This window comes from Lineus longissimus, chromosome 3 (genome assembly GCF_910592395.1).
Source record: "Lineus longissimus chromosome 3, tnLinLong1.2, whole genome shotgun sequence".
NCBI classification, from domain to species: Eukaryota; Metazoa; Nemertea; class Pilidiophora; order Heteronemertea; family Lineidae; genus Lineus; species Lineus longissimus.
The window spans coordinates 14,905,703-14,919,410 of record NC_088310.1 but is presented as its reverse complement, the minus strand read 5'-3'; the positions used below and the strand labels follow the sequence as shown (position 1 = coordinate 14,919,410).

The 13,708-nt window shown below is 39.6% G+C and overlaps 1 protein-coding gene across 2 annotated transcripts in view; it reads right to left on the bottom strand.

Moving 5' to 3' along the window:
• LOC135485752 (U4/U6.U5 tri-snRNP-associated protein 1-like) overlaps positions 1–13,708 on the bottom strand; it is a 344,022-nt gene that overhangs the window by 319,020 nt on the left and 11,294 nt on the right. For both annotated transcript variants that reach the window (XM_064768148.1, XM_064768149.1), the window contains exons 2-3: positions 11,533–11,745; positions 9,578–9,641 (exon numbers count right to left, since the gene is read on the bottom strand). In XM_064768148.1, coding sequence (XP_064624218.1) covers positions 9,578–9,641; positions 11,533–11,737 — 269 coding nt within the window. In that variant the 5' untranslated portion in view covers positions 11,738–11,745. The remainder of the gene's footprint in view (positions 1–9,577; positions 9,642–11,532; positions 11,746–13,708) is intronic.

The window sequence follows — 13,708 nt, the reverse complement described above, 5'->3', positions numbered from 1 at the left end:
ATGAGAAATCGTTTTGTTGCTGAAGCTTGCATGACGAAGTTAATGCTAAACCTTTTCTTGTGCTCTACTGCGCCACCGTAGTTTTCTATTTAGACCAGCGATGACGTCATTTCTGGTGATTCCCTACGTTGTCCAATGAGCGCTAATTAAAATGTGCCATTCGGTATTGTACAGTATGCAATGTATTTTTTCAGCGCTGCCAGTTGCCGAACAGAATGCCGTAGCTCCCTCAATTTCCAATCAATTTTTATGGGAGTGACATTATTGTATTGCTTAGAATGTCTACTTTTTACTCATGAAAGAATCGTAGAACTAAAACTTAATAGGCGAACAGAATCATGCCGATTCACTGCACATACTGTGGGAATTCTCCACTTCAAAATACATCGGCGATGTCATCGCGAACAGAGCATGCACTTCCGATATCGTTTTCACAGAAATGTGGCCAAATTTTCAGGAACTAATTTCTGAAAGTAGTCCCTAAAGACCTTATGACTACCACTGAAACGAACTAATGATAATATCGCCTACCAGACTACTTTTTAAGCAGAAAATTGGGTACTTGACTGTCATTGAGCTCCAGGCGTAAACAACATGCCGCCATTTTGTCTTCCGCTTCCGCTTCAGATATCGTACGCCGCTTATAATGCACCTTCTCAATTAAAACCAACAAAATAAGGCCTTACATCGTTGATTGAATAGGAACACCACACAAAACACAATAAAGTGGGGGTACAATCGATTAGGAAGCTTAAGTGAACAGTGATTTATTCCTGGAGCTACTGCTTTTGTTGTGCAGCTGCCATGTTTTGAGAACTGGCAAATAGGAGACTGCATTGATGGCTGACGTCATCGGGCGGGAATTTGAATCGGCAGAAATAATTAAAAGGCAGGTAGCGCCCTCTCCTGTTAAAATTTTGAACTTTTTCTCAATAAAATAGATTTTCAAGAATTTTATCTTAATATTAGAGCATATTTCGACTAATTTTGCTGCTCCTAGGCCGATATAGGCAAGTTTCCTTCATGCACTCTCGCTCGCAGGAAGTAGGTCGAATGGCGACAAATTTTGTTTTGAAAGTAGAGTTTGACCAGAAGTATCCAGAAATGCAAAATTGAAGTCTCTAGGTCTTACGGTTACAAAATGTGCACCATGGGTTTAACGGATGGACGGACGGACGGATGGATGGATGGATGGACAGACGGACGCCACTGAACAACTTATTTGACAAGCTCGGCTGACTTAGTCAGCTGAGCTAAAAATACTTCACGAATGCTTCTGCTAACACCCAAGGCCAGCTTCGTGACCTCGGAGTTATCAACAGTGTAGCAATGCTTCACAACCAACGTAACATCGCCACAACAAGCACAGTAGCCAGCGACGTCAGACCTGTCACTTGAACAACAAGAGGCCCAAGGGCCTGGCGCTCAGCTGAACTGGTGAACAGGAGGGAGGGCTAGTGTGTTGATGGAGTCAAATGTTTGGGATGGTGTTAGTTGCACTGAAAAAAAGACAACAACAAAGAGTTGGTAAACAAAATAAACTTTATTGTTCAAGATTGACCTCTGCCCAGCAGGTGATTGGAATTTACTTAAAAAGGTTGATTAAAATTAAGAAAATCACATGGGAATCAGATATATTCATGAATATAATGTAAAAGTAAAAAAATTACACGGGAATCCCTGATCAAGATGGTGCTATGGAATAGAATAGATACAAGGCGAGTCAATAAAACGGTAATCCTAGATTAAATTTGCCATGTTTAGGAAGAAGGTTTTGCTTTAAATTATGGTTGCTTGTGAAAGTAGTAGCTGGTTAGTTTTGGATAACCTTTTTTATGAGTTGCCTTAAATAAAACAAACATGTAAAAAGCATGATATTTTGATACGTTCAAATGAATGTTTACAATTACAGGCAGTGTTAACATAAATAGACTTATTGGATTAGGCAATAGATTTTGAGAGTTTTATTGGATTGCACGGAGGCAATAGATCTTGGATTGCCTAGATGCAATCAACCTTTTTCCGATAGGTGCGACCCTGATGGGGAGGCAAATTCAATACTACAACAGCCACCAAATTCAGCGAAGACAATGGGTATCAGCACCTAGTATCTGAAAATAGGAAAAAAAATTATGAATGATTCATCATTCATCAGTCACTACTTTATATCTTGATACAAACAGCTGTACAATCACTACGCCTACATGTAGATAAATCTTTTTTTTTTCAAAAATTTTTAAAATAGGTAACAAAGTAGACAGCAGACATCACTCCCTAGTTTACATTCTTCAACTTGTCTCCAGAATCACAACCTTGCAAGTCACAACCTTGTCTCAACATACACAACCTGTCTCAGAGTCACAACCTCATCTCTTTATGGACAACCCGTCTCTCCGAGTCACGAACTCGTCTCTACATGTCTTGGAGTCACAACCATGTCTAATACTCTATAAATGTCCAACAGGCCCACTGGATGTATTTATAGTGGATACACTCTGCGCTGATCCAGGAAAATACATACTATTAGGCCTATGTCATTTATGGTACGCATAGGTTACGCGAAAGCCAAGACAAAATATAACAATTGAAATAAATCCAAGGTGAGACATACCCTAGACTAGGCCTAGCTGTAGCACAGCATCAGAACAAATCAAATGTCTGTCAGTGAGTGTAGGCTACCGAATTCCTTACAAACTACCAACCATGCATCACACTGTGCATGATAATGAACCACTGGCACTTGATTATCAAACGCATATTTGCATATTTAACGCAATCTATATTCTAAACGTTTTTCGACCAGCATCACAGAAACATGACAGACTTACCTTGCACTTCAGAAGTGAACACAGAACAGAACATAGAAATGCAAAGAATCGATTTTATAAATATAAATTATTTAGGAAACTCTCAGACTAGGTTTAAAAACCTGCAAATAGAAACAAAATAATATAATTTCCGCTCCTAGCATTGTGTCTTGCCCATAGGCCCTAATGGTAAGCCATTTTTTCATATTTTCCTATTTTCTGTTGTTTTATTGTTATTGACAGAAGCGACCCGTCATTGAAGAAGGGAATTCTGTTGACGTCATTAGCGGGAAATTCCTTCTAATCAGCGCTAATTTAGACAATAAAACAGCGATTTTAGATTAAAACGCCCAATTAGATAGCAATAACGTCTACCATTGCGGTGTTTACTACCAACAACACCTTGTGCTTGCTTACATTAAAAAATCTGAGCCATATTGGGCGTAATAAGCGTCTAAAACTTCGCGAATCGAGAGCTCATATGCCCAGACCGAGCATAAACCCTGAATGAGCATAGTAATAGTAGTTCCCCGCGAATTTTGAAAACCACTTGGCTTCTTGCCAATTACATAACATGTGATAACACCACTTAAACTTCGTCGAAATTTAAAATCCTTTGGTGATAATTATATGCAAATCTTTGTCTTTCAGGGGAAATAAGCTGTTGTTTGTCCAAAGAATAATTCATGAGAAATTGCACTATTTCAACTGGACGCTCCGATTGCCGTAGTGTGCTTATTTTTAGGCGCATCGCTCCAATTTTTTGTGTCAACGTACCCTTACTCCTGATGTACACACATGCCAATTTGAGGGCCTCTAGCTCTTCTCAATTCAAAATGTGTACCAGGTGTTTAACGGATGGACGGATGGATGGACGGATGGATGGATGGATGGATGGATGGATGGACAGACGGACGCCACTGAACAACTTATTTGACAAGCTCGGCTGACTGAGTCAGCTGAGCTAAAAACCATCCGTCAATTCACATCGTAACCCCACTGATGAGACTTTGCGATGCAAAATAAATGAGGCGAAACGCGTCTGGAGGTCTATTTAATAGTATCTATGCTTTAAGGAACTGTACACAGTGCCGCCTCTTCCCATATTTTCATACATACCAAATTTTAACACTATAGGACGAATAAAGACAAAACATGCCACTATCGGTGAAATTTTAGAGTTTGACCTCTGTGACCTTGAAAAGTAGGTCAAATCAAAAACCCGTATGATATGTGATGTATCCTTGCTAGGGGTACCCACCATATAATTTTTGTCAAAAACAAATCAGTAATAAATGAGATATTGCACATTTTACTTTTCGGTTTTAGCTCCCTGGTGGCAAAGTCAAGAATCAGACCGGAGCAAAATTCAATGTCAGGGTACATATGACCTTGAGCATGATGTATGGGCAGAGACATGTATTCATCCACAGGCGGAAGTGTGGCACTGACACATAGTCTGTACTGAATGGTGAAGCTGTGGTAAATACATGACTGTAATGGGTGAAAGTGGATTTATTCTTCAATCTTTGGTGGATTCTTAATTTACAAAGCCAGGCCATAACAGGGATATACGTTTTGATAATTAATTTAAGGAAATATTGTCTCAGTGGCCAGTTTAGAACTTGTATTCTAATAGGCCCATATCAGTCCGCGAGTGACGATTTGATGGCAATGCTGTACACAAATCAATTTTTCTCAGGCAATCGGTATTGGAATGTTTTGAATTTTTACTATTATTTCGATAAAAGCCTCTTCATAACACATATAAAATTTGGTGGGAATTAAAGCACCCTTGGTGTACTTTTTTCACCAACCTATATTCAGTAAAATGTACACAGAATGTACACGCTGGCTAATAGAGGTCTCTGGCCTAGTACTATTCAAAACATGGCAGCATTCTTGCGGGAGACTTAAATGTAGACAGATTTTGTCTTATTTTCTCGACCCTTCACATTGTTTACACTTCTTTTGCATGTTTTTGAATCAGTTTCAAATGAATAATCATACATTTTAACCCTTTGTTGATTTGCATTACTCATTCCATGCTATTGAACAGAAATCAAAAAATCGAAACTGATGTAGGCCTACCCATAGTGTTGTATGTGATATACTTCATGGCTATGAACTGTACTATTAGTTGATGTAGGGCCTTACATGCAGTCAGATTCAGAATTAGTCACTTTATTTCAGACTCATTTAGTGGTTGCAGTATCCTGCAAGACCCGAGTCCAGTCAGTTCGCTTCGCAATCTCATTGAGGCACTAATGCATCAGATCACTCTTCAAGGACAAGGCTGTAGGCCTATTGTCACGATACCTCCTCATTAAGAATATGACCAAATTAACATCTATCATCTGTTGAGGTGGATTCATTACAAAGCATGTGAACATTTTTTCTCTCTTTTTAATGAATCAACATATTTGTTGGATTTCAACGCATTCACAGAGTATAAGTGCAGACCCTTGGGGCATTGGGCACCAGAGCCAATGATGACATGTGCCAATATATTGTTATTTCTGATTACATATATAGTCCTAGTATAAAACAAACAGTGCTCCATAGTATCAAGTCATATTTGACAAAATTATTAGCTCTTGAGTTTGGTTTAGCTTCAGAATTAAAAGGTGGGCGGGGCACATTCAGATATAGCTTTGACTTGAGTAGATGAACTCATCAAATTTCTTTAAAAGTCAATATTATTTTAAACTTTCTTTTGCAGACTGTTGTAAACATCTAGGAGAATCTGGAAATGGCAGAAATTCTGACCTGGGGTCAAAACTGGCTCTCTACTAGGGCAGAGACATGTATTCATCCACAGGCGGAAGTGTGGCACTGACACATAGTCCGTACTGAACGGTGAAGCTGTGGTAAATACATGACTGTGATGGGTGAAAGTGGATTTATTCTTCAATCTTTGGTGGATTCTTAATCTACAGAGCCAGGCCATAACAGGGATATACTTTTTGATAATTAATTTAAGGAAATATTGTCTTACTGGCCAGTTTAGAACTTGTATTCTAATAGGCCCATATCAGTCTGCGAGTGACGATTTGATGGCAATGCTGTACAAAAATCAATTTTTCTCAGGCAATCGGTATTGGAATGTTTTGAATTTTTACTATTATTTCGATAAAAGCCTCTTCATAACACATATAAAATTTGGTGGGAATTAAAGCACCCTTGGTGTACTTTTTCACTAACCTTTATTCATTGAAATGTACACAGAATGTACACGCTGGCTAATAGAGGTCTCTGGCCGTATACAAAGTTTCAGGTTCATAGCACAAGCGGTTAAGAAACGTGCCACAGGATACAACGGTCGACGACGACGACAACGAAGACGACGACAACGATGACGGACACAGAGCTATCGTATAGACTCCCCTACGGTGAGCCAAAAAGTGAGATATCACACTTTTTGTGTTTTCAGCTTTGGCCCCCTGGTGGCCAAGTCAAAAATCAGATCAGACCAAAATTGGCTGTCAGAGGTCATCTGACCTAGGGGGTCATGCATAAAAACTTCCAAGCTCATAGCCCTAGCAATTAAGAAATGTGCCACAGTTACACTCAAACGGCAAATTTACGCCATTTGACCTATGTGACCTTGAAAAGTACGTCAAATCAAAAACACCTACGATATGTGATATATCCTTGCTATGATTACCTACCATAAAAATTTCATAAAACAAATCCCTAATAAGTGAGATATCACACTATTTATGTTTTCAGTTTTGGCCCCCTGGTGGCCAAGTCAAGAATCAGACCGGACCGAAATTCAGTGTCAAAGATCATCTGGCCTAGGGGGTCATGCATACAAAGTTTTGAGTCCATGTCCCTAGCCGGTAAGAAACGTGCTACTGTTTTTGAAATAGGATACGACAGATGACAGGGAGTTCTAAACAAAAACGAGACGTTTTGCATTCTTTCATATTTTTTTCGTTTTTTACTGCAACCGCAAAATTAAACCTGCTATAAAACTAGTTGTAGTTGGTTAAAATTAATAAGGTATGAATATCCTATTAGATGACAACAAATGGAACCATGTGATACCCTTGATGGTCCATTAAGCACTGACAACATACTAAACTGCTAACCACAATGAAATGGCCAGGGCCATTGTGCTCACCTCATGTGGAGGAAAGATGAATAAAGAGCATGGTATTTTGTCATGTAGTGTTAGGTTTGATGTAGGTCCAACTACAATTTCCCCAAAATGGCCAATTTACAGTACATTTGACCTCTGTGACCTTGAAAAGTAGGTCAAATCAAAAAAGACCCGGGTGACATATTGAATGGTTGTTAGAATTAGATGTACCTATGATATAAAATTGGTGCCAATCGGGCAAGTAATTAAGGAATAATAGCATTTAGAAGAATTTTGGATTTGGCCCCCTCCCTGGAGGCCAAACGGAAAATCAGATCGCACCAAACTTCGATACCTCAGATCATCTGACCAAGGGGTACATGTGTACTTAATTTGTGATCAATAGTCATTGTGGTTAAGAAACGTGCCATAGTTACGGACTGACGGCCAATTTACGCCATTTGACCTCTGTGACCTTGAAAAGTACGTCAAATTAAAAACCTGTGTGACATATACTGTATGGTGGTTAGATGTACCGATGATATCAAATTGGTGGCAATCCGGCAAGAAGTTAAGGAATAATCACATTTTTAAGGTTTTGGGATTTTGCTCCCTGGTGGTCAAATGGTGAATCATATTGGACCGAACTTTGGTCCCTGAGATCACCAGACTAAGGGTAATATTGAATGATCAAGGTACTTTCACCAAATACTATTGGACATGAGAGATGCGTCATGTCAAGGAAGTTTGCGCCATTTGACCTCAGTGACCTTGAAAATAATGCAATATCGACCTTAACTTTTGTCAAAACGTACAAATGCCTAATAGGTGTCTTCATACCACATTTAAAGACTGTAACACAAATAATGACAAAACGTGCCACTATCGGTGAAATTTGAGAGTTTGACCCCTGTGACCTTGACAAGTAGGTCAAATCAAAAACCCGTACGATATGTGATGTATCCTTGCTAGGGGTACCCACCATAAAATTTTTAGCAAAATCAAATCAGTAATAAACGAGTTATCGCATTTTTTAAGTTTTTGGTTTTAGCCCCCTGGTGGCCAGGTGAAGAATCAGACCGGACCGAAATTGGCTGTCAGAGGTCATGTGACCTAGGTCATAATGTGTACAAAGTTTCAAGTTCATAGCACAAGCGGTTAAGAAACGTGCCACACAGGATACGGACGACGACGACGGACACAGGGCTATCATATAGATGTTATTATCGACGTATCGTATAATTGTTTTTTGGAATTGATTTTGATTTCCAACTTCATAAATTAGCTCAAATAACACTTTCTAGATGTCAGATTGGCTTCTAAAATAAATATAACCGGTTTTCCAAAAAATTAAAAAATTAGATTAACTTATTTTTTGGAATACAATAAACTCATTTATCACGAGCAAAAGTATGCTTTCATACTTGAACATTGAAAACTTCAATGAAAAACAGACTTCTTATATATATTTTAAGACCATTAATTGATATTTGTCCTCCCAAGTAGGGCAATAGCCTTATCTACATCAAAACCTTTGGTAAAACCGCCCCCTGGTTTTAACAAGCCAGTTGCTAGCCTGATTAGGTAATCTAGTTATCACATATGAATGGCTATATCTTCAAAATGGATGGAGCAAGTTGCATGGGGGTTCCTGTAATTTTGAAATCGTCTTACAGCAGGAAATGGCAAAATACCTAGAGTCATGGCCTTTAAGATTAACCCAAAACATTGAGTTTTAATTACAGTGGAACCTGCCTTAGCGGACACCTCTCTATCAAGGACAACCTCTCGATTAAGGACACTCATTTTGGTCCAAAATTGTTTGTTTTCATTCAATTTGACCTCTCGAATAAGGACACCTCTCTATTAAGGACAGCACTTGTCAGTCCCAAGGATGTCCTTAATAGAGAGGTTCTACTGTAGTAGTAAAGTCAAGTGACAGTTGATGGTCAAAAAATTTTCCCGTATATCTACGGCGTGACAGTGAACTGGCTTATGTCTATACGTACCCACCCACCAAATCTGGCTTTAATACTTTGCTGACTTTTCCAGATATAGCACTCACAAGTGGCCGGATGGACTGACGGACAGAGAGTATTTTTATCAATAAACACATCCCTGTGGTTTTCCACCACAGCTAGGAGATTGTCACCGAACAACAGTACACATGTGAGCCATCAGCAATGCTCCATGCCTAGTTTGTGGGAAAAAATATTTCTGTCAGTGTTTTTGTTCGAAGTGCATCAGCATGTCGATGGTTGTCAACTTGTATAAAGTAAACCCAAATAAAATCATTGGAGTCGGGGCAGTTTTGATCATTGATAGGTCAGTCGGGCAACAGCAAACGGACAAATTATTTCGGGTGGCCCTGTGCATTTTCACCTAGAAACTACAAGAAACATTTGATGATCATCCGCCTTAGCCATTTAGGAGCTCATCGGAGACGGTAATGCACACTTGCACAGACACACTTACCCAACTATAACTCGGCCTGGTACTTTACAGGGCCAAGGAGAGAAATTCTGATGAGACGTTGACATTTACAGCTAGCTGGGAAAAACCCAGGTGGTCAAGATACACTAAACTTCTAGGACAACAGTCCAAAGGATGGGACATCAGCAGAACCTTGGACATTAGAAGGACTTTGTCTTTCCTGCAAAAGATTCACAACCTTTATACTTACTTCGTTTCTTCTATTGTCAAAGATAAGTCATCACCGCCACCAGCAGAAACCCCCATTGATGATCCTGAAAATAACCAGTATATTGGGTTATGCAAAAAAAACTGCCCGTCTATATAACACTAGAAGTCATAACTGTTTATGACCAGTCTTTGACATGCAACCAGACTAGTGTTTCAGCTGGGTTTTTTTGAAAGGCAGGGCAACTTTGTTCTCTGAAAAGGCAGGAGAAATTTTTAGCCAAAATAAGGGTATTTTTCATCACGGCAATTTCTGCTTTAATTTGAAAAGTAAACAATTTTTATACTTTTATGGTATAAAAGAGATTTTATGGAGCCAATTCAGGGATCGAAGTTCACTTTCTTTACCATGTCACATTGTTTGACCTTTTGTCATCATCGTAGTCGCATTTTGCACACCCAAGTCGCAAATATTTTCCTGCCTTTTCGGTATTTTTTCTCGCTGTTGTTTTGACGCCTTATTCACTACAGAAAAGACGACCGATCAGCATCAAATTCATCATGCACGGCCTATCTTACACTCCTCGCGAGATTGAAATAGTCTTCTACTTGAGTTGAAAAGTGCCAATGAAAGGGTGCAACGGGAATCAAAACCACCACTCACTATGGCCGCAAACGCTAACTATGGCCTTTAGCCATGTACTGGTCTACGCAGACGACCTGTGCGCGATATATAATGATTACGAAGTATCACCTCATCGACAATGTGACCTCGTTTCCCGTTTGTTACAATCTAGTGCTGGCGTCGATGCTCTATTGATCGATATCGAAGGAACAAGGTTTGAGTTGCGGGAATATCCAGACCAATGACATGACCAGAAAATGGCAGTCTATGAATTTGCGGTGCATGCTGTACTACTACGAAGGGTATGGCCACATAAATTATCATTTATCAGCACAATCTCTCGCTTCACGCTCGGTTTCTCTTCTTGTTCCGTGAGCTATATCTAACCAGTTACCAAGAGTTCTCAAATAGGATAGGATACCTGTGGAGGAATTACTTGTGGCCATGCTGTCATTTATCTGTCGAATAAAGTGAGATGATGTAAGTGCACTTTCCAAGAAGTTCAATTATGTTACTTCTTAATACTCACTTCTTCCCAAAAGTGTAGAAATTTGCTGCGAGTGCTACATTGTTGTGTGCACTGGTGCAGACGATAGATTGTTCACTCGTTGCGTTGCTGTTAGATGACGTGCTATCATAACGACGATCGATCAATGGTTGCCGCGCAACATGTAGAATCCATCGGGACTGAACGACGTGACGTGCACGCTAACATGATCATTGGAAGATTTTCTGCTCTGCCAATTAAATATGAATCATCCAAGAGAAAATCCTCAACCATTCATTGTGCGACTCAATACTCCCGTTTATTGTAGTTTTGATCGCATGGATATTAGCTGCGTGCACAGTTAAAAGTAGGTCACAAAAAGAGCTTTCAGTTAAAGTTGTACGGTGCCAGTACGCGGTTAAACTCAAGTCGCATTTTTAATTTTTGGGTCGCATATGCGACCTTTTTGTGGAGAACTTTGATCCCTGCAATTGTGCATTTTAAAACACATATATGCCTTTTAGTAGGTGTCAGACCACCTCTCCTAATCATAGAAACTTTTCTTTTTCTTAAAGCAGGGCATTTTCTTTTTGAAAAAGGGCATTCTGCTATTGTGCTTTAGCTGAATCACTTCAGACAAGCTCCGCAGATGATGCCTAACCATTTGCTTTTTTGACAACGATATTTTCAGTGTTCAAATATAAAAATATTTTCAGATTTGAAACTTCTCTTCCACTGTTTGAGGGACATCTGGCCCAGGCATTCATGTGCACAAAGTTTTAGGTTGACACCCCAAGCAGTTACCAAACTTGCCCTGCCACCAGACTGATGGACGACACATGATTGTAAAAGCTAGTTGAGCAAAAATTGATTTACATCGACATACCTGCACCATCCTTTGGCTCCTGCTTAACTGAAGAAGATGCAATTCTTATATCAGGATAGTTTTCTAGCTCTTTTCGTTTTCGCTTTTCCTCCTCTTTACGCCGCTTCCGTTCTGTGTCACGTGACCTTGACAGAGACCGTGACCTAGACCTGTGTTTGTGTTTGTGTCTATGTTCCCTTTCTCTATGCTTTTTAGAGGACCCCATTGTGTAGACTGAAGAAGAAAAAGGAGCAAGAACATATAAATTATTCAATGAGAGGGACAACTAGAATTTGGCAATTTGCTCAGCGAATTGTAGACCATACCCTTGAAAATGGGGGCCTTGTGTAATTCGCCAATAATCATTGAAATCCTTGGGTTGACTGATTATTGCGCTTGTTTGCTAAGCTTTTATTAGAAATTGGCCTATTGAGCAATTTAAGGTGCAGGTTTGGTGGGCAGGTGTACCGTAATGTTGGTGATGTGGCAGATATAGGTGCCTGCCCTGAGGTCTGGCTGTGTGTGAACCCCTGCATACTATTGATAGAAACATTTGGGCGACATCTTGGCTTAAAATACACATTTTTTCCATGAGAAACAATTTTGAAAAACCAAGACTGATACTGATAAGTTGTTTTGGAAATTGATTAGCAACATTCTAAGAAACTGAGTTTTGAGCAAGTCCAGCAAAGTAAGCAAAACACTTATAGGGTTTACTTGGCCCTTATGAGCCGCACTGTATTTCGAAAAAGCCAAAAGCAAAATCAATGAATGTACACCATCAATTCAGGAAGGAACAGGTCAATGCTATGACTGTACCCCAGGTATTTAAGAAGTTTAAATATCCCGGCATTGAAACTTTCACTCAGCAACCATGACGTAAATATTTCGAAAACACTCTCAATTCATTGATTAGTTGTCATAGACATCAGAAACCGTCATTATATATATATTAGAACAGATTAAATACCACCCAAAGCTTTAAAAAGCATTAAGGGCGATTTAGCTTTTGTCAAAGGAGGTCAATATCAATGTGCACTGATGTGCACTAGCATACACTATGTAGATTCATACTTGTGGAGTCTCTGAGATATACAGAGTTTGACGAACTTCCTGGAACAAATCACGCTTCGAATTCCTGCAAAACTTTAAACAACAGCATCATTTGTCACATCTGCCACATGCAGCCTTTGAGGATGATGAGAAATATAAAAAATTTGCTTTTATTCAGACATTAGTGGTAGCACAAATTATTGCTGTTTATAGACATGTATTGAAAAATTATTTCCTTTTCCACATTCGCAGTACTCCTTTTTGCAAGATGGTGGCAGCTTACAAATACCAGAGGCGTTGAAAGGAACGAAATCGACGTCTCTAGTGTCGAGATTGGTCTACATGCAGCTTCAGGTCCAATCAGGAGAGCAGCATATGACTGCGCAACTATGATGTCAAAGGGCGTTTTTTTTTAAAGAATTCTTAATTTTCTTTGGCCAATAAAACACCCTGGCAAAAATATTTAACTGACGCATATTTTTCCCTGAAATTTTATAATTCAAGCTAATTTTTCACACCCAAACTGGACACTATTCTTCCTCCAGTGAGCGAGATAGGCCTTTTTAAACAAAGCCGTCTCACACGAATGTAGGTCAAATATTTAGTTTCAGATCAGAGAAAAATATACACTAAAATTAGACAAGTTGAAATCTCAAAGTCTTACGGTTACAAAACGTGCACCCCATGGCGACAGATGGACGTACCCACGGACGGACGGATGGCTGACTGACGGATGGCTGACTGACGGACAGAATCTGAATAGCTATTCTACCCGCTCGCTGACTTCGTCAGCAGAGCTAAAAATGGACAAATATCGAGTAAAGTAAGGGCCACTTTGACCGATTTTTTTATGATAGCAGAGCTGCCAACCCCAGAATTTCTCCTTCAGTGGTATTTTAATAAAATTCCTAATTTTTCAGTAGTTTCAGGGGGTCCTTCGGTAGTCCTCATGTTTGGGTAAAACACCTTTTTTCTGTGCACAGCCACAGTTGTCCTAAACGGCCCGCTTTCTCCCATTCCCAGCAGCATAATTAACCACCATGTTATTGACGAACGCGGTTAATGTACTGCAGCATATACAGACTGCATACAGTACAGCATGCATATTGAAACCGCGTAGCGCGAGACTAAAGGCCTGTGTACA